The 21,844-nt window shown below is 35.0% G+C and overlaps 1 protein-coding gene across 6 annotated transcripts in view; it reads left to right on the forward strand.

Annotated features, from left to right (window-relative positions):
- The first annotated feature begins 139 nt into the window (after positions 1-139).
- LOC106139310 (FERM, ARHGEF and pleckstrin domain-containing protein 1-like) overlaps positions 140-21,844 on the forward strand; it is a 59,747-nt gene continuing 38,042 nt past the window's right edge. For 5 of the 6 annotated variants that reach the window (XM_060954096.1, XM_060954106.1, XM_060954103.1 and 2 more), the window contains exons 1-3: positions 140-377; positions 2,034-2,235; positions 2,318-2,469. In XM_060954096.1, the coding sequence (XP_060810079.1) occupies positions 2,157-2,235; positions 2,318-2,469 (231 nt within the window). In that variant the 5' untranslated portion in view covers positions 140-377; positions 2,034-2,156. Of the gene's footprint in view, positions 378-547; positions 836-2,033; positions 2,236-2,317; positions 2,470-21,844 lie in introns of those variants that run through there. The other variant, XM_060954102.1, reaches the window with a different exon arrangement.

Raw genomic sequence — 21,844 nt, forward strand, 5'->3', positions numbered from 1 at the left:
TTTATTACACTATTCAATATTCAGACTCTTAGCTTAGAGCTTACTAGACTTAATAGCGGCATTAGTTCTTTGCGAAAGACTAATAACTAATAGTATAGTTATGGTACTGGCAATGGCAACCCTCAGCACACCATTTAAGTAAATAAATATGGCGGTTAGACATTTCTCACAGGGTGTGTGTATTGTTTGTGCGCGATTAAACGACGACGAAAGACGTGCAATTTAATTCCAGTGACTGTGTTTTAATAAATGCTTGTTTCCGTGAAACGTGGTAATTAATCAAATAAGCAATTAGATCAATGACTAAGTGCCCCCAGATCGGTAGTTGGGGTTTCAGTGCGTCGTCGGTTTTCTCCCTCATCTGCGCCTGTTAGAAAGTAAGTTACGATAAGTTTATAGTGATTTATGTTTACACACCACGTCAATTGTGCTCATAAATTATTTGCTTGATTTGTAAAGAGCAGGTAGAGGGCCGTGTAGGGGTAATAAAATATTGCAAAGCCTTATTAGATGATGCGCGGCCGGCGGAGGCAGTGCGTCTGTTGTCTCTCTCGGGGTGGCCGGGCACACCTCCGTTGACCTATTTTCTGGTTATTGCATTGAAGCTAACTATTTATGTCTAAGGGTGTAAAGTAGGGCGCCGCCGGTTTTGCATCCAGTGTGCAATAAGTTGATTTTGCGACAGTGGTGCTTAATTGCTGAAATAACTAGTGGTGGAAATTTGTCGTTTGTAATTAGTGGTGCTGTAATTTAGTATTGAGGTTGTATTCACTACTGTTTAAATAAAACTGCAACAAGCAGGGCTTCATTTCATTGATAAACTGATAAGACTGAGGTATGATAAGTTAATTCAATTTTTTCTTTACACATCAAAGTCATCATTTTGTTTCATTGATATATAAATTAATTAGTCTTACAATTTAAATCATTCATACACTTACTTATACTTAGTATTGAATCAGATTTGTAATGACAATTTGTAATTTTTTTCTCATATGCATATTTTATTATATGTATGCTTAAATCTTAAATCAGGCAGAACCCTGTGGAGACAGTTTCAAAAGCAAGAATATCTGATTGTGATACTCATGCATGTAAATGGTGGCCCTTTTATGGTACTTTGGCATTTTTTGCTTCCCTTATTTTTATTATAGTCTAGGCAAAGATTGCAGTATTTAACCTACTGTCAGGTCATTTAGAACTTGAGTAAATTCTGGTTTAAAGTGTATTAATGTTACTTATGTTTTGAATACTTCAACTCATTATTACTAGAGAGTAATAGTGCCGTGTGGTTCCCGGCACTATTACAAAAAAGAATAGGACCACTCCATCTCTTTCCCATGGATGTCGTAAAAGGCGACTAAGGGATAGGCTTATAAACTTAGGATTCCTCTTTTAGGCGATGGGCTAGCAACCTGTCACTATTTGAATCTCGGTTCTATCATTAAGCCAAATAGCTGAACGTGGCCATTCAGTCTTTTCAAGACTGTTGGCTCTGTCTACCCCGCAAGGGATATAGACGTGATCATATGTATGTATGTATGTATGTAGTAATAGTTCTGCAGTAACTTTTCTTACTATTGTGAAAACTTTTGATAGTTTTTCCAAATTGCTTTCTGCTGTGACACCAATATGCATTTAGATTTTGAATGCACATTTGTACTTTAATTTGTCTCCTAGTGACATCCATAATCAAAGTTTTATAATTTTTTACTCAAAATCATATAGGAAAGATTTTATGCCCATATCATAGGCAGGTCTGTTTGTCTTAATTAAGTTTTTTTTTACAAAGTTTTGTTAAAAAGCTTGAAGCACCTTTCCATTGGTGATAGAATTTCAATCAGTGCAATTTAATTCTAAATAGTTAGGCAATATACAGACTAAAGCTTTCCACTTTGAAGTTACTAAAAATTAAAAAAAATAACATTAGCCCCCAGGGCCACGGAAGGGACAACCAGATCACAAGTGAAAAAAAATTTTTGAAGAGGATTTTATCATTCTTTGTGAGAGAATAAAAAAAAACTTGTTAACAGGTACAAACCTCGAACAGACAGCCAAATCAACCTATCTCAATGTACAGCACGTACAGCAGAAACAGCGACATGGACCCCTGGGATGGGCAGTTTGAGTGTACAACGGATCAATGATATTGCAAAATGATGGACTCCGACTTGCCACCGGGTAGCTCAAATTCCACCGGGCATCTGTCCACCATCGGATACCACACCCTGCCTGGTAAGAAGTTTTGTTTATTACACCAGTGGTAATATAATGTAAAACTCATTTCCTTGATGGTAATGCTTTTAATTTTCAACAGGCCGCATGCATCACTCGGCCAGCACCCCTGCGGGCGTGGACGGGGCAGGTGGCGGCTCCCGGACTCCCCCGGCCACGCCCAAGAAGGGCGGCAAGATGCTAGCAGTCAGGGTCCAGATGTTGGATGACTCCATCTCCATGTTTCAGATACAGGTGGGTGGAGATTTGGGTAGCTCACTCTATTTATCTTCTCTCTTCTGTCTAATTCTTCAAGCATATCCTAATTGGATGCATCATAAAAAACTTTTTCAATTTCATTATGTCAAAGGCTAAAAAAATATAAGGGATGCAACACTCACGGCTTAGTCAGTAGCCAGTTACTAAATTACCGACGATTTTGAGTGAGGGGTACCGTGATAGTCCATTGTCTGCATGCTGGAACAAGCAATAAACATCTCTTTCAGAGATAGCTTACATATATAATTGCATTCCCGTGGAAACGTAACAGTAAAACATAAAAAGTTTCTTGATAGATTGTCAGAATGTAGGTTTTCTGAAGGCGTGTGGATGAGCTTCCTATATTCCATCGGTCACGTCGTGTGATGATGATGTCAGGCCATGCCGCTACCGCTTTGGCTATGTCGCTTAAATTTCAGCTTTCTAGCAATCACGGTTTACGAGATACAGCCTGGTGATAGACGGACGGACAGACAGACAGCCGAGGCTAAGTAATAGGGTTGCGTTTTTACCTATTAGGTAGGTACGGAATCCTAAAAAAACATAAAATATATAGGCCAAGTCCAGACTAGCATCTCTTCAAAAGTTAATGAGCCGAGAATCGATCGGCTTTTAATGCTCATGCTTACGTAAACTAAATGTCATTTAATTATATCTTCGTGTTCAATATTTTTTCTATAACAGACTTTTAATGTGCCCATTTCGTCGCTAGGACGCTTCGTGTTTGTTCTCATTATATATCTCTTCCTATATTGTTATTTTATGCTCACTCCTCTATTATCCTTGCCCGCGGCCCGCACGTATTTTAAGTACACCGTGTCATTTCATGGAGATCGGTTGAGTTAATGTTTTTACGTGAAAGACGGACAAACAAACACAAGCTCTCTTTTACGTTAATGATTAACTAGCTTTTAACGGCGCGTGGTCTTCTCCACCTTTTTTCGCAATAAAAATAGCTTAATGTTCTTCTGCAGGGTCAACTCCATGTCTGTCAACCTTATTTCGTCAAAATCGGTTCATTGATTTGGGCGTGAAAGCATAACAGACAGATAGAATTTCGCTTTATAATATTAGTAGGCTTTAGTATGAATATTAATGCTTTTTCAGCTTTTGGCTTCAGATTCCATGTCCTATTTGTCCAATGTATTATTTTGTTTTGATAAGGCATACATTACATGTTTTGGAACGATTTCCGAAATTCAAAACTATCATAAGATAATCTAGTCCTCACGTTGAAAAAGGGGTAGCACTTTGTATTGTGCCACCCTGATTCATATATATAGTTCATATATAAAAAAATGGGATATTCACATGTCACTGTCAAACCTTTATTTTATGCATTTGAATTTGGTTCAAAGCGCGTTAACGAGCATCATCTGTGCGTCGTCGATACGTACAATTCAATTCTTTCTTTACGTCTCAATTTATGTCGTATAATTTGTACCCAATTTAAACTGTACTAGAGCAGGGAGCAGATGTTTGTTGTTTCTCCCTTTAATCGAAGCTATGAGGTAATTTTAATCGAGTAAGCGTGGATGCGTGGGTTCTATGCTAGTCAGTATCGTAGAATTCACTAATTACCAGCCTATATTTATCCTGTGCCTGTAAATATGTAGAACAAATTAGCTAAACTCCTTTACGTATCAAAGATATTGGATTTTTTTAATTACAGGCAAATTGACTTTAAAAGTTGAAATCAACCAATTAGAAATTTTGCAAAATAAGGAAAATTAAATTTGAACGAAACCTTGAATGGCATAACGCTATTTGAGTAATCACTTTTCCAACTGCTATTTTATGTGGCATTGTTTCAAATGTAGGTAGTTGCCAAATTATTCATCCAACTTTTCCCTTGCAGTCTTAAAAAGTTGATTAAAGTTTTTTATTGTAAAATTTCATCCACTCTGGGGTGTTTTGAGTTTGTACATATACATTATTCTATTATTATTACATACCATTTTTCGAGTTGGAATTGAAGAGAGACTGTCACCTGTGATAGGTTCACCTTTTTATCCCATTGAACCCTTATTCTACACTTGTGAATATTACTTTATCATGGATTTTTAATGGACTTATTGACTTCAATTTTGTAAAACCTAACAATTAACTTAAATGATACATTAACCACTATATCCTAGTGGACCTATAATTCGACCTTGAGGCACGCCTCGTATTGCAAGTCAATAATTGCTTCCATCGAACGCTAATTACAACTCTGTCCGACCATAATGTTGGTCTTAGTCTCTACGTATCATTAATTTTCCCACTGACGCCTATTACTGCCACTGTCTTTGTTAGTTTAGGAAGTAAATATAAGAAGAGACTCTGTCCTTTGCCTTTGATATATCTGCAGGATATTAGGGTGTCTTTCTCTCTCTTATTAATTTTAATATTACTCGTAGCATTTGCCAGTCATCAATTAATAGTATTTAATTTTATTTTTGTTATCTTTAGACTTTAAGTGAACCCTTTTTTTATATTCTGTAATAGCAGATGTAAATGTTTTACCAGTTAAAATTAACTTCATAAGTCGCTCGAGCTCAATTTTCATAGAACTACTAACTACCTACTTTGTATCGTAATAACCACTCGGATGATGTCATACTACCATTTTGTCATATAAATCATACTCGTACATGTCAATAGAACAACAAATACAGCGTTGCCACAGTGTCTGTCTAGTCAATGTCGATGCGTTAATTTGAATTATAAAGTCTTATTAACTGGCACGAATTTAATCAAACTAATTAGTACCGGTTAATTTTTTTTTAATCGTATTCGCATACTTGCGATTCATGATTGATACTTGTAAGATGTCTGAAAATGAAGATATTAATATTTTCTCATAATAACATTAGAAGATCATTAAATATTTAACGTGTTATTATAATAATTGAAGGGAAATTATCGGCTCTGATATCCAGGCTTTACAGTCAATAACTTTGGGACCATATGTACATTATGTAACGTGTGGCTTGTTGAATCCTTTTAGTTATAGGGTCCTTCTGCTCTTCACTATTTGACTTTTCAACAATGTTTCCTCCTATCTCGTTTGCGGGGTGGCAGGGTGGCTTGGCCACCCCTCATTTCTGACCCAGATATCAGTTCAGTGACATTTTGTCCTCATGTCCGCGTAATAAATCAGGTTTATCCTTAACATTAAATCAGTTATGTTGACAGCGTCTTGTCCACTACTGCAATATTAATGATTTTGTGTTCTTGTATTTATTTTTTGTGCTTACGATTCATCTCTGTTTCAACATTTTCATCTTCATTAAGTTATAAGTTCCATGCTAGAATATAAAATGTTATCGAAAAACAACCTACAGGCAATAGGCTATTTGACAAAGTTCTAAAAACTATCTTAGGGTATTTATTTGTTTATAAGGAGCCCTACAAAAATACTTTTCTGCCTTTATTACAGCTATTTTATTAAAAAATCGAAAAAGAAAATGAAATATTCAAATATGCCGCCAAAACGCGACTTTTAGCAATATGGTGGCCATGGCATGCAGTGACGTAAATTTCGTGTAAATATCATACAAATCTAGTTGGTTATTTCGAAAAGTTTTGATTTTCTCTTGTTTTATTTAACTTGTGCCACGTCATATGTGTCAAAATTATTAAAATGAGTTCCTATAAATGTTGTGCAGTGCCTCAATGCACTAATACAACAATAAAATCTCCTACGAAACTGTTTTTTTCTATGCCGATGGATTTGAATATTCGCAAGAAGTGGTTTCAGATCATGATCTAAGATCAGTGGTTACCAAGATATACTTACATTGATGTTTTCACATTCCTCAGTTCGGCAGCATAGAAATCTGGATTGTCTTTGAAGAAGACAATCCAGATTTCTTCTTCCAACCATTATTGCGTCCACTTTTTGTAGGTTTCGACTGTCAGCTTTCGCGGAATTGGTTTCCATTATTAAATACCTATGTTATCTGAGTAATCCTGAGCGATCAAACACTTATAAAATCTTGAAAAATAATAGCGAACACTAAGGAACGGTACGATCCACAGTCTGTTTATAGATAATTGACGTCATAATAGAAAGAGCCAATCACTTTCGTTTTTAGTCACGTGACAGCTGCATATAAAAACCTAATTTTCTGAGACGGATTTTGTTTAAATAATGCAATATTTTTATCTCGCGTTATTAAAAATCGCTTGAAAAAAATAATATTAAGACTGATGACATAAAAGAAATGTATATTTTTAATACAGTCAAATAGCCTATTTAGTTGAAATTGTATATTCAATTGGGGTTTCCCTCATAGTATGTTAGCCAGGGGGAGATCTGATCATCAGCCTTTTGCAGGACAATGTACCTCTACTCTATCAACTACAAACATACTATCTCAGTAAGACCGTATCCTGTTGACAGTGTTAGTACGTGCTGATATGTAGTCCCGCTTCACGTCCTTGCACTTCGCTTGAATTCCAATCACCCCTGCTCATTCTATTTGTGTTCGGCACAGTTGCCAATTGAAACGAAAGCGTTATGAATTCTTTTACATTGTTAACAGTTGTTCATCTCGGATGAACTGAAAAGCCGGATGATTGATAACCTGATTTCATGGTGTCAGTTAAAAAAATGGGCTTTTTTTCAGATTTATTTTATTACCTGTTTATCTTTACGTCTTCGCATAATTATATGATTTGGCTTTTAAAATTACCTGTTTTACATACGATTATCTCTTTCCATTACACTTGTTGCGGGTACGGAGACCGCATTACGACAAGCAACTAAAAAACGTTGCAAATAAACAGTATGTTTTCTATTAGCCTGACGTAGGTTTATGGAGGTAAATGGTCATATTTTTATCTGTTTGTGCAAATTGTGGTAATAATCAACATTTCATTAGCTTTGCTTTTTATTTATCTTGATGTAACACCTAATCTAAGATCGTGCCGTATATTTCCATTAGGTATAATAGAACTCTTTTTTCGTAAGACTACATGATTCATGCAGTTTGCATTTTTACTGTTCTGTTGTTTTCATAGATTTCTTTGTTCTTGTATCTCTTATCATCTAAACGTTTAATTTTTACACAACATTTTGAAGGCCATGCAAGAAATGTTTTAATCTCGATCGTGATCATCAAATCTGTAACCACAATTTAGGTGAGAACCATTTTATGACGTAAGGCGTAACACAAATAAAAACAGGTTTGTCTCGTAGAAATTAAAGCATTTTATAGTTTTCATTACCTCGTTTTAGTAAATTAGGATTTTAATATAAAGAGAAATCAAGATTTTAATATTAATTATCATTTTAGTAATAACAAAAAAGAAAAAGAAATCCACCCCTGTAAACATTGCTTAAAATTCATTGACAATGACTATGTGCTTACATAATGATGTTAGTACATATGTTCAATTTCAAGACATACTCTGAATAAATACAATAAGTTTCAATCAGGGCGCAATATTCAGCTTTATTTCTTATATCTTTTATCATTTTTATTCTAAAGTGAAGATAAAGTGAAGATAAAGTGAAGACTACATGGACGTAGATACGAAGTGCAATTTTCCAGAAACTTCCAATCTCCCATTACACTCCAACGGAGTCCTGTTGAAATATTCCATTTCAATATTGCTGCAGACCTAGGTCACGTAGCTGCAAACAAAATATAACTTCTGGTACATAGCGTCTCGCTGCTGGGTTCGACCGAGACCTCTCTGAAGCTGCATTTCGATTGACTAGTAGCGGTAACGCTGTACAATTTAGTTTGAGAGAACAATTTCTTTTGCCGTTGATTGATTTTCATAAGTTGTACGAGAAAGCAATAGTTCTTCATCGCAAACCCACACCCACACACGATATAAGCATTAAAAACAAATGCGGCTTAAATTTTCGTGTTACACAAAGTACTCTGTAAATAATAAATAATAAATAAATTCTTTATTGTCTTGAAAAAAATTACATTTTTAGAACCAAGGTTGGGCCTTTCTTTTAAGTTATATAAACCTGTGTTAGAAAGACCCGCTCTTAAATAATTAAATATATGTTATTTGCAGACAATGTGCAATTACAGGTTTTAGTGCTTAAAATCAATAAAAATAACAGGAACAAACATGCAAATAACAGAAAGCAATTATACAATTTAAACTAAACATTATGGGGTGGAATTTAGTTAATTCTAGATAAAAGTGATTCGACTTCTTCATATGTTTGGGATTTCAGCCAGTTGTTTATAAGTATTTTACAATTACGGCTAGTTAGATGGTATATATTTAACTCTCTATTTAACTGGTTATATAGATGTGAAGATAAGTGTAAAAATTGTCTTTTGGCAAAAGCGGTTTTGAATACATATATTGGGGCTACCACATGCTTCCTACGCTTTAACAAGAGTCTGGGGTCGAAAGACAGTGACTTATGAAGTTTTAGTACTGAGTTCAATATGAATAGTTTTCTTACGGTCAAAACGTCGCTCAGTGTGTACAGGGTCTCTGTAGGAAAACGATAAGGTTTAAAATGAATAACCTTTAGCAGAGCTCGTTGTGCCCTTTCTAGGTCTAAGTATTTGGTTCTGTTTGCGCCACCCCAAATCGGAATACAGTACCCGAGAACAGACTGGACCAGAGATATGTATATTTGTTTCAATAATGCTTTATTGGCGATATGTCTTAAGGTCTTAAAAGTCCATGTTAATTTTCTTATTCGGCTCATAAGTAATTCCAGGTGTGAGTGCCAGGATAAGCGTTGGTCTAACATGACGCCGAGGTATTTTACAGTTTTTTCCTTTGTGATAGCTGGACAATCACAGGGCAAGTTGGAAATGTAATTGCAGTTATGTATTTTTATTTCAAAGTCTTCTGCTGGTTGAGTAGAGGTATATTTAGTGAAGCACATATAATTTGTCTTACTTTTATTCAAAGTGAGTAAATTTGAGTTAAGCCAATTCGACACCCTGATGAGACCCTCTTCCACCGAATGCCGTACCCTTTCCCACGTATCTCCAACAAAGACCAGTACGGTATCGTCTGCATAGGATACTATTTTACCGTTCGGGATTACCATGTCACAGAGGTCATTTATGTAAATGAGAAAAAGCGTCGGACCAAGGACTGAACCTTGTGGGATTCCAAAAACAATATCGGCCTCTTCACTAATGATACCATCCACTTTAACCATTTGTTTACGTTCACTAAGGTAGCTTTTGAACAAATCCAAAGCAGCGCCTCTTATGCCTATGCTTTCAAGCCTCCTCACAAGAATTGGAATAGAGACGGTGTCGAAGGCTTTTTTCAGATCCAAGAAAACAGAGGTACATTTATTGCCTTTATCAACATGTTCAACTATAAAAGTAGTTAAAGCAGCTACCGCGTCCTCCGTCGATATCTTAGATCTAAAACCAAATTGCGATTTCGATATTAACAGAAACTTGTTCAGATAACTAATTAATCGCGAATTTAATAATTTCTCCAATATTTTGGAAAGGACAGATAAAATCGATATAGGCCTGTAATTACTCACATCGTCTCTAGTCCCACCCTTGTGAATTGGTGTGATTACAGCTTTTTTAAGCTCCTGAGGAAATACACCTAGGCTGAAACATAAGTTAACTAGGTGGGTAATTACAGGAACTAGTATGTGGTTTGCCATTTTAAGAAATATTGTTGGGATTTTATCTACTCCCGGCGAACTGTCAGTTTTTAAGCCCATTAAGACAGAATAGACCTCCTCGTGATCAGTTTCCAAGAGCACAAACGATGAGGCGCTATTTCTGGTGGGGGGAGAAGTTATATTTGGAGGTGATTTATATAGATTGCCGTTAGGTAAGGAATTTTTAGAAAGAATGTCTTCAGCCAGAGACCTTCCGACATTTGCAAAGTAGTCGTTGACAGCGTTAGCAGATTCTTTCGGATTAGATTTTAAATTTGATAAGTCTGAGTTAGGTGATTTAGATGCTTTTCGGTTTGTAATTTCATTTATAGTATTCCATATTTTCTTTGGATTATTTTTAGCTCTTTCCAATTGTTGCTTATGATATTTAAATTTTAGCTTTTTGATTAAGTTATTGCAGTAATTGCGATATCTTCGATAGGTTATTTTGAGTATTTAATTATTCGGATCCGATTTAACTTTACGTTGTAGTGCGTTTCTGTTCCGTATACATCTCAGAATTCCTAAGGTGATCCATGGTTTAATAACTCTATTTTTATTGGTAATTGTTGCAGAAGTAGTATTTTCAGATAGACACTTTTGGATGATATTTATTAATTTCGTTGTAATTATATTAGGATCTTTACAAAGTAAAAATTCATTAAAGTCATAGCTCTCTAGACAGGTAAGCGCCTGCTCATAATTAATTGTAGTTTTAATATTAGTTGTTTTGTTTTTATTTTTGTTTAATATATTAAGTAACTTTAGAAAAACCATTCGGTGATCTGTAATTGTTGAATCCAACACAGCAATGTGAGGTTGTGAGTTGTAATTATTTAATTTTAAAATAAAATGGTCCAAGCAAGATCCGTCTCTCGTTGGAAAATAATGCCCTGGAATAAGTCCGTGCATTGCCAACATATTTAAATAATGTAGCCTGTTTGACCTCTCGTACGGATTTTCATTGGTCTTACAAATAATGTTTATATTAATATCTCCTGAAATTATAATATTTGAGCATGACTTAATGACTTCTAAATGATTATTAAGAGATGTTATAAACTTATCGGCATTAATATTAGAAGGTGATCGATATATCGCGAGAATAGTATAATTTTGTATGGTGATTTGCAGACAAGACGCATGATCAAGTATTATTTCTTTAACATTTGTTTTATGACAATTTTTAATGTATGCTACAACTCCGTCGTTTTGATTTAATAATTTTTTTGTACTATAAGAGGAATAATTTGGGATGGGCACAATAGTCCTATTTTGATTTAGTCTACATTCGGTCAAAAGTAAAAGATCAATTTCAAAATTAAAGTTGGTAAGAGAAAGTTGGAGGTCGTCAATATTTCTATATACGGTGCGTATGTTTTGAGTGATTAAAGTTAAATCAGATGCTTGGGAATGGGTATATTTTGCAAAATCTTCGAACTGACTTTCAATTGAATAAGCAACTTTGAAAGAATCTATTTCATGTATTGTTTCGAGTGAGTTATCCATAGTTTATTGAGGGGTTTATATTAGTTGTAGTTAAATAATTGTTGTTTATTTTACTTTTATGTTGATCATATAACTTCACTGTGTGGTTTGTAAGAAAAAGAGATGGAATATTTATATTATAATGTGTGTTTATAGTAATTATCTTTTTAAGGTTGTATAATAGTGTCCTAATATGATAGTCCTTACATATTGTATTGTTAAATGAAGAAGCCGTAATTTTTGTTTCTAGCATAATATATTTATTATGGTAATTAATGTAAAATGTGTAATTTTTCGAAAAAAGCAGAACGAAAACGTGAGTACTTAGAGCTAGTCAGGATGTCTGTATGAGACTTTGTACCTGTGATTCCGATTTAATATTTATGATTGGCGAAACGTCGTCCTTCCTGATGTAGACCTTCCCGTAGGCTGTCCAGCAGTATTTATAATTACTAGATTTTGCCAAATCACGGGCTAGGAAATAAAGTCGTGATCCACGGGCTGTCAGTTGTTCTGAGACGAATACTGGTGCTTCCTCGTTTTTTAAGAGTCCCAAATGTTTAGCTCGAAGTTTATCCCTATGACGGATATTATAAGTTTTACATGCCTTGAGTACTGATGCTTTCAGGAGCGAGGAACAAGTCTCCACGATAATAGGAGAGTTGGTCTGGTTAATTTTCTTACTCTTTATCCTATATATATCACTTATATCTTTTTTATTCATTTCACAGCCAATTGTTTTAGATAGGGACAGTGTCATATTGATTAAATCTTCTTTCGTTTCTTTCTCCTGCTTGGGTACGTTTTTTATTTCCAGATTTGTTTTCCTATTTGAAAGCTGTAAATCCTCTATTTTCTCTTCTAAAAGTACTATGTATTCTCTATCCTTCTTGGCTTGAGACTTTAATGATTCTATTGTATTTTTTAGTTCTCTATTTTGTTCCGTAAGGAAAGTAATTGAACTTTCAATATTAGCGTTTGTTTGTTTTATTTCTAAAAGAGCGGGGGAAATCTTTTTGAGTTCTTTTTCTTGTTCGGTGAGGAGTGATTTAACCATTGTTGTCATTGACTTTATCATGTCTTCCTTAAAAGTTGATAGTACAAACTCATGCTGATCATCGTCCCTTCTCCGTTTGAAACGTTGGAAAACAAAACTAGGCGACGGCGGACTAATGGAAGTGTTTGTTTCCGCCGCATTTAAGGTGGTGTCAGATGCTGATCGATTCAATACACTTGACGTGGGCGCCGTGGCAATAGTATTAAGTTCCATAATTACCCAATAACAAAAGAGTGCAAACAACAGGTCGTAGCGGCAACGTTGTAGAACAGTTAGCACTCGTAGTTCGTAGTCGGCTCGCACAGGGGAATCGGGTGGCGGGCGGTGGTGATGTCGTAGCTTCGTAGCGCTGGTAAACGGTCAGCTACGACGCGAGTGGGGCGCGGTGCTGGAGCGAGACAAAGAATATGATGTCCTTTTTTCGCGTCGCTGTGGCGTTCCGTGACCTTTGGCCGTCGCTGCTCGGCTATTTTATTTAATTTTAGTATCGGAAATGTACTCGTTATTTATAATGTGATTTCGTTCTAATGTAATTCTGATAGAAATTAAATTCGCGTGTACACTTATGGAGCACAATAAACTGAACCGCGTAGCACGTCTGCTTACAAAGAGATCTCGGACGAAAGAGGGACTCTGTGGGCTAAAACATAAATTTATTTAATTTGATGGAAACCATTTCCCATATTTGACATGAGGTATTAATGTCAAACGCAAATGTTGAAGAGAAAATGTGTTTCCTTTTCGCTTTTGCATTTTTTTTTTGGTAAAATCCTTGTCTGTCGCTTCCGCTTTCTGGTCCAGAATAAACAGGCTAATTTTTCACTGCTACGACGTTATCTGGAGGGCACTTGGCGGCTCGTTTCATTTTTTTAAGTTTCTGGAGCATTAACTAATCGATAGTGCAACTAGCCGTTTGCCGCAGTGCACCGTCTTGACATGTCGGTTTGAAGAATAGGGTTTGACCTAAGAGAGTATTGGGCATGCATCGGGATAAGAGGTTTTCTTTTATTCTAACTTTGTCTGCAGCATCCCAGTTTTATTGGTCCTTAAATTAATTTCATTTATTACTTGTTAACAATGGGTAGTTAGTGTTGTTATAGGTAAAAAATAAGATTCTACATGATTGGCCGTTATGGCAAAAAAGATAAGGTCGATGGCAGCGTTATCATAAAATACATACGATAGTAATAAAGTTACATAATGATTTCAATATCAAACAAATGTCACATATTCTACGTATTCAAACTATCCCTAAATAATTGTCCGTATTGAAATAATTTTAAATTACATAATTATATCTTGGTCATAGGCGCACCATCGTTATGTCTTTAATATCGATATTGTAATTCCTTATTTTGTCAAAATCAAATAAATATCGTCTTCAAAAGAAAATAGTAGAAGCGGCAGAACAAACTATATTGCAGCGTTTTCTGCAACTAAGTTCTCTAATAATCATCGCCATACAATGATTTTTGTTGTCAAGAATAATATCCATAAAATGTATTAACTTATACATATAGTCACGTCTATATCCCTTGCGAGCTAGACAGAGCTAACGGTCTTGAAAAGACTGATAGGCAACGTTCAGCTGTTTGGCTTAATAGAATTAAAGTACTTAATAAAAATTTTTTTTTAGATTTACTACTTCGTCGTTACGTACTAGTTTGATACCTATATTTTCAGGAACTGGTATTTCATATTAACATTTAGTAGGTACCTATATATTACAAATTACATTCTTTATAGTTCTCAGAAGGGTAATATTTAAAATCAATGAAAATAAATTGATAGATTTATGGCCGACATTTTGTGCGTTCGTTCTCGGGGATCAAATTCAAAATAGCCTTGCATTTCGCCCACGCCGCATAGCTTTTATAGGGATCGCCATTTCAAAGAACTTTATGTATTGTACAAGGTGTTATGGTCGGGTATAATTGAAAACTAGTTAATGTCATACCCATGTAAATTACTTGATTTATATGTGAGAGAATTATTGTAATCGTATGTAACTAGTTCGTATCACGATAATGTAGATTGTCGGCTATCCACAAGTACGTAGCGTCCAGTCGTCCACGAAGTTCCAATAAGTGGCTTCATTTTTTTCCATTGATCCAAGAATACTCCACAGAAAATTGTGATATTATTTTGTTGATTAACTTGATATTCAAGAGTGTGGCTAATGAATAGTAAAAGCCTTTAAAATTCCTTTCATATCGAATTGAAACCATTATTAATGCTTACGTAAATGTGTTTGCTTTTCATTTAAAGAACACAATAGCATACCTTCCAAACATACATACATAAAATCACGTCTATATTTCTTGCTGGGTAGACAGAGCCAAAAGTTTTGAAAAGGCTGATAGGCCACGTTCAGCTGTTTGGCTCAATGATAGAATTGAGATTAAAATAGTGACATCTAGCCCATCGCCTAATAGAACAATCCCAAGTTTATAAACCTATCCCTTAGTTACCATTAACGACAACCATGGGAAGAGATGGAGTGGTCCTATTCATTTTTCTATCGGTGCCTGGAATCACACGACACCTTCCAAGCACTATAAGTTAGTAACTATTACCATATGGTCAAGTTTTTATGTTTCCAGTTGTAGTTTCCAGGTAACTCGCGAATCATTCTGGTTCTTGGCGATAAGCATCGTATCTATGCTAATTTGATTATAGTGTCATGGTTGCTACGACGAAGGCTTGTTATGCAGAGAAAGATTATTTAGATGCCTCTTGTTATTTTTCAGTGTAAATAGACAGAACGTTGTTTTTAATTTTGTGTATTTATATCAGAGAAATTAAAAAGGGTAAAGAAAATTATATCTACAGGGAAACTGATGTTTATTTTTACGACTCAACCATAACCTTTATTATACTCGTAGTACAGAAGCTTGCGTAACCACCCACTACAGCGGGTCCCGATACAATATCCTTCGGGCGTAGTAAAAATATGTCAGTTACCAAGATAAACATGTCTGAGGCATCCCTTATCTCGCATCTCGGCTGGCGCCCCGCCAAATATCGCCGGTTGCTCGCATTCTTACGAGAAGCCTCACCCAGCCTGCTTTGATTGCCTCAACGAGCCTATTGTTCTCCAAGCTCCACTCCTCTGGTTTAATACACCCTGTTAAGCAATTTTGTTGAACTGTGACGTAAAGTTTTTAATGTACGTAATCACCTCTGCGAGTTCACGATGGTTTTTTTTATCGTGATATTATTTAACTGACGAAGCGCATTATTTTTAAGTTTAAGTAGTCATCACGGCAAAGAGCCGTGATGTCTTTATACTTTTAAATTCAGAGCTAAGAAATCTTTTGGAAATAGGGAGGTTAGTTTATGAAGAATTGTTATGTTGATGATGATGCAAACTAAGTTTTGAAGCTATATGTAGATTCCACTAAACGTCGTTTTAGTCAACATCAACCTACATATCGGATTTTGTCGTGTCATACCGAGTAATCAGTTATCTATTTACTTTCCACAACACATCAATCACTCGTTATTAGCGCATACGAGCACGTTAACCTTTTAACAAGAAGTTCTTCCGAACTCTGAACAAGAATTAAGATGTTCCAGTTTCAAGCACTTTGGTGCCAGAATGTAGAAACTAGTCTGGAGGAAGCTTTTTGTGTTTTAATATAATGTTTTCGAGATGACGACGTCCTACAAAAAGTACTTATTCAAAATCTGTGACAGAAGAAAAATCCTTTGTGAAAAGCAAAGAGCCAAATTTGGCAACTTTCGATCGTGTTCGAAACTCAATCAAATCGTATATTGACGAAATTCTTCCAACGTTAGTCAGTTATGATTGTTTTATGAGAAAATTGGGCGCAGAGGTATACGAGTACCTACACGGGTACTGTTAAAAGAAATTAATGTTTCCCTGACACATTCGCAGGGAAAACTTATTCGACCGTTTTCCTGAAAACATTGTGTATTTTTAATGCGACAGCCTGGCGAGGTTCTATTTTATTTAGTGGTTTTAGTTACTTTTTGTTCAGAGATGTAAGTGTTGTCCGGTCATTAGGCAGGAGACGTACTGCTGCAAATTTTAGTCTGTTTCTCGGAAATATTATTATGCAGAGATTGTTGTACTTACACTCATTTTTTAGCGTTTCGATATATTGAAAAGCTCTGATGAAAATGCTTCAAGTAAGTGATTTTCCTTACCAATATACCACCGGTAAGACGTGTCGCTACGCTGGTATCATATAAATGTTGTGTAGTGTGTGTGTGTATATAAAATACATACAAGTAACAAGAGGTAAATACGTAGAATGTTGATGGATGGGCACATTTTGCGCGACGCTCGACGCCGACATTTTCGGAGTAGGGTCATTCAATATCTAATGTATTGCCCATTGAGAAATTTCCACCGCGCAAGGTGTGACTTGACGACTCTATACGTTCTCGTATGTTAATTTCGAAAACTATTTCAATGAGTGTTATGTTTATTGGAAGATGTATGATAAAACAATACTTGCCTATAAGACAAGCAGATATGAACTATTAGTTAATTTATTATTCACCTCTCATAAAGAACGTATTGTTTTGCAATGAAAACTTCATATAATCACGACTATCCCTTACGGGGTAAACAGGACCACCAATCTCGAAAAGACTGGGAGGCCACGCAGCTGTATATAGACCTTGGATGCCATCGCCTATAAGACTTATCTATTCTTGTTAATTGCTAGACTAAGCTGATACACTCGTTCATGTCAAACCTTATGAAAAAATCATTTCGATCCAAATAGCTATATGCGTAAAAATGTTTTTCTAAAGACAATTTTGTGTAGATCCTTTACGCTGCTCTGCGGCTCCATAAATAGCCAAGCAAAAATAACACAGGTTACCCTAATTGCTTAAAGAGTAGAATACATATATTTACTCCGTTAAGACAACGGCTGTTCTAAATATAGTTAGTACATATAATTTATTATCATTTTTAAAAGGAATTTTTCTATCATTTCCTTTCTATTAAACGCCAGAGTTCAGTGATTCATATTCTGTTCGACTCATTTAGTTTGCTTCCATATTTCCACAATGATTTGTCTTTCCTATCTCATAAAATTTCGCTAGTAACAGCAACTCCTAATCAATAATTCACATCATAAACGAAACTATAAAAATCATAGATTTTATTAGTCCGACTCCCGAATAGGCTAAGCCGTTGACGCTGCCGCGCCATAATAGCGTCCCACGTTTATTACCAGAGCGGTAATGAATGCTGATTGTTTATTGTATGGTTTGAGCTCGTGTTTACCAGTTGCCTGGTGGGCGTCTACCGAGAATAGACAATAGTGTAAATATTATTTTTTTGGTGATTTTTGACTCTATTTTCAAAGCGTATATCCGATTCTTAGTTATTGGTTTTAATGGTCGTGTTCCTATTAAATACTGCTTAGCGGTTTATCTGTCGAAAGTATGTCTGAAGCTGTATTTTTTTCTGGTATAGCATGTAAAGCTAAGATTTTTACATGCTTTACCAGAAAAACTAATAAACTATATGTAACTAAAAATAACGTGATCAATGTCATTTATCCTCAGATGTCCGATACACCTTAAGGATATAATCTAATAGTGATTCACTTATGTCTGGAAATACCATTGATTTAGAGATATTCGTTACTCTTATTCTATGGGCACAATATCCTTTTAGATCCAATGAATCCTCAATATATTCGAGGAGGTTTCCAGGAATATAATAGAAAGATGGCCATTTAATGGAATTTGCTGAGCGAAAGGACGATTCCCGGAAAATGTTGGTTTATTTCTGAGAGAAGTTAAATGGTTGGCGTTCCCATGATAAATGGGGAACGGAAAATGGCTTTTATTTTAATTGCAGTTTATTTTTAAGTGCCTTTAACCGCATATCGTCATCCGCGTCAATTTAGAGTTAGTGTAACGTATAAAATTGCGTAGATTAATAACTGTATGCTTTCCTGGAGAGTTGAGTAGGTCCTCATAAATATCTTTCTGTGAATATAAGAGGCAAAACCTCCTACTAGTGGTGCCACTAACAAAAACCACTAACTAGTGGTGCCTAATTCAACACGCCTCTGCCCACGACGGGTAGACAAAGATTACATCTTTCAGCTATTGTACGACTACTTACGTACTTTTTTCGCATTATTCGTATTTATATCTTTCTCCAATAAAGCTCATCAGTTATAGTATACTCATGATCTGATCTTTAGTCAGGACATTCCTGATTTACCATTTAGAACATTAAAAGTTATTTCAAGAGTGTTGCTTTTTGTACGGATAAGTTTTAGGTTTGAATTCAAAATCTCATTTTATTGTACTCAATGATAAAAGATATAGGCTAATGTCACAATAATAAATCTTAGTTTTAAACCAACTACATAAATTTTATAGTATCAGTGGCACGGTACGAGCCACCGGAGACGCGTCGTAATACAACAGGTCGTATTTATTTATAACGTCGGCCCCCCTTCGGGACTCGCCCGGTGAAGGACAAGGATTCGGTGCCAGGCCCGGCGATATACTGACGACAGTTTGATTTTAACTTCATAAATGTATAAAACACACAGAGTCAAAATTATATTTTTGGTTTATGATGTAAATGAAAAAAAAAAAGGTAATGCGGAGACGACATGATAGGTTTTAGTGAAAGGCTGCTGAAAAGACGATTTTTATTATTGCCATGCTGAAGATTAAGGGTAATATTACAGGTTTGCTAAACAGTGTGCCTGTATCGAAAGTTTTGGTTGTGCAGTGTGCATACAAGACACATTTTTGATACACCGCTATCTTATATTATTTACATAAAATCACGCCTCTTTCCCGGAGGGGTAGGCAGAGACTACCTCTTTCCAATTGCCACGATCTCTGTATATTTCCTTCGCTTCATCCACATTCGAGTATATAAGGATTCCGAATCCATGCACGCATCCCGTCATATCGTATTCCCGGTTGCAAACTCAGCGGTTATATAGATATATTATAGCTACAACGGAAGTAACATCATATTAATTGAGAGAAATTATTAAATATAATTTTAATATGTTGATATCAAAGTGCAGGATGCAGGCGATACAGCGCGCTGTCGAGATCAAAGCCGATCTTTGTATTGGTCTCGCGAACTTTACAAATCATCGCCACCAGTACAAAATACATAATAAACAGAATTATCATTTTACTGTTCGTTGCTTTTTATTAAAATATGCAAAAACATGGAGTTACTAACAAAAATATTATAATTTTTTTATTAACAGTATGACTATGACTAATTAGAAATCAAAAAAAGAATGCAATCCGTAACTTTTACGGTTTTACCGTATAATTCGTGGAAATAATGACGACGCCAAAAATACCAATCTTTTAAGAGATACCTATTTAAACTTTTAAAGTTGTTTAAACATTTTGCGCGTAAATAAATGCCATTAGGCCTTCTCCGTCAGGTCCAACCGTTGGATCAAAACTAAGACGTATGTAAATCTTGAAGACCAGAGTAAAATAGTTTGGTGTGTTCGAAATAGGACTGCCGCTTTAACAACCTTGTCCAAGAGTTGTCAAACTTTGTCATTTTATTGAGTTCTATAAGTTAATAGCCCTTTTTTTCTTTTTACAAAACAAGATGAGTTATCATTCTGTACTATTCTTATTGTGTTATGTTATGCTGTTTTTGATGTGCAATTTGTTTCGTTTTCCTTTTAGCACACAACGGATTGTTTGAACTTTATAAAATGAAAGCGGTTTTCGGAAGTATCCGATTTGCTTTGAGGTTAAAATAAGATAAATTTCGTTTCTCGATATGAAACGGTAATTTATTATTTGTATTGATGATTGTGGTTTATATTTTTGATAGGATACATATCTTGTGCCATAGAATTAATCTTGTACCTTATTATAATACATACATACATACATATCATCACATCTATATCCCTTGCGGGGTAGACAGATAATTAATTAACCATATTATAATGCGTGGTGCTACATTCCACACCAATTATTATTTACACACTTCAGCATCGTAGTAAAATATAAAATATCAAAGTAAAATAATCTTAGCGATAATTACGTTGCAATCTATAGCCCATATATGTATGTATGTACCTACAGGGACATACTTCAGATTTCGGAGATTTTTATCTAGATAAACCAAATCTTAGGTCATAAATTCATAAATATTGAAACTACTACATTTAAACGACCAGTAACTTGGAAATAAAAATATAATAAGATCCAATACAGCTGCTATCACACGTACAAAAAGTAAATTACGCTGCGAAAAAAATATCCTACCAAAATCCTTGTTAAGATTCCGTAGCAGCGAATTAAATACGTAGTGGATATATACTGTTTAGCAACAGACAGTTACAAGGGACTACCGCGGGTTTCATGGCTGAGCAATTCCCGCTTAGCTCTGTAACGGTCCAATCAGAGTCCTGCGGGGGCGTGTACCTATCGGGGTTCGTTCGTACAAGGAAAACTAAACATTTGGTAGATGTTTAAAGTTTACTAGTCAACAGTTTTACCAAGTTGTAAAAAGTAGTTGAAAACAATTAATTTATTATTGAAATTGGGATTAGCAATTTGATGTATAGATTATAGTCTTAATTTGTTTAGTTAGATGGAAGAATTCTACGGTTACCAACATTGCTGCGAAATAAATAACGATAGATTTCTACGGCATTTTGTTCTTAAGGACCAAACTGATTTTTTATTATTATGATTAACAACTAAAGATTGCAACATATCTGGAAATTAGTATACTCATAGTGACTGTTACTTGTTGCGTGATTACGGACCTGAAATTATGAAATACATATTTATTATACAATATTATTTAGATTATCAGAAACATGTTTTATACGATTGCTGTTTGCTACTCGCTTACTAATGCCTAGTTTAGTATTATAATATAATCTGTGCTTATAAGATTTCTACATCAGTTCTACGAAGTAGTATGATATTTTAGTGATATTATTTGTTATACCGTTTGCGAGAACAGTATATTAGGCATGCAATCTACTAAAACAAAGCATACGAACGTGTTTTTAATTTTCTAATGGTCACACATTTGTATTTATTGAATTTACAATTAACACATTCTATTTAGTTTTAAGCAACAACTTAATACTTAAATTTGTATAATTAGTTGTCACAAATTTATCGCATCTATGATGAATACAATAGCTGTTGTCTTCAAAACT

The sequence above is a fragment of the Amyelois transitella genome, chromosome 4 (assembly GCF_032362555.1).
Source record: "Amyelois transitella isolate CPQ chromosome 4, ilAmyTran1.1, whole genome shotgun sequence".
NCBI classification, from domain to species: Eukaryota; Metazoa; Arthropoda; class Insecta; order Lepidoptera; family Pyralidae; genus Amyelois; species Amyelois transitella.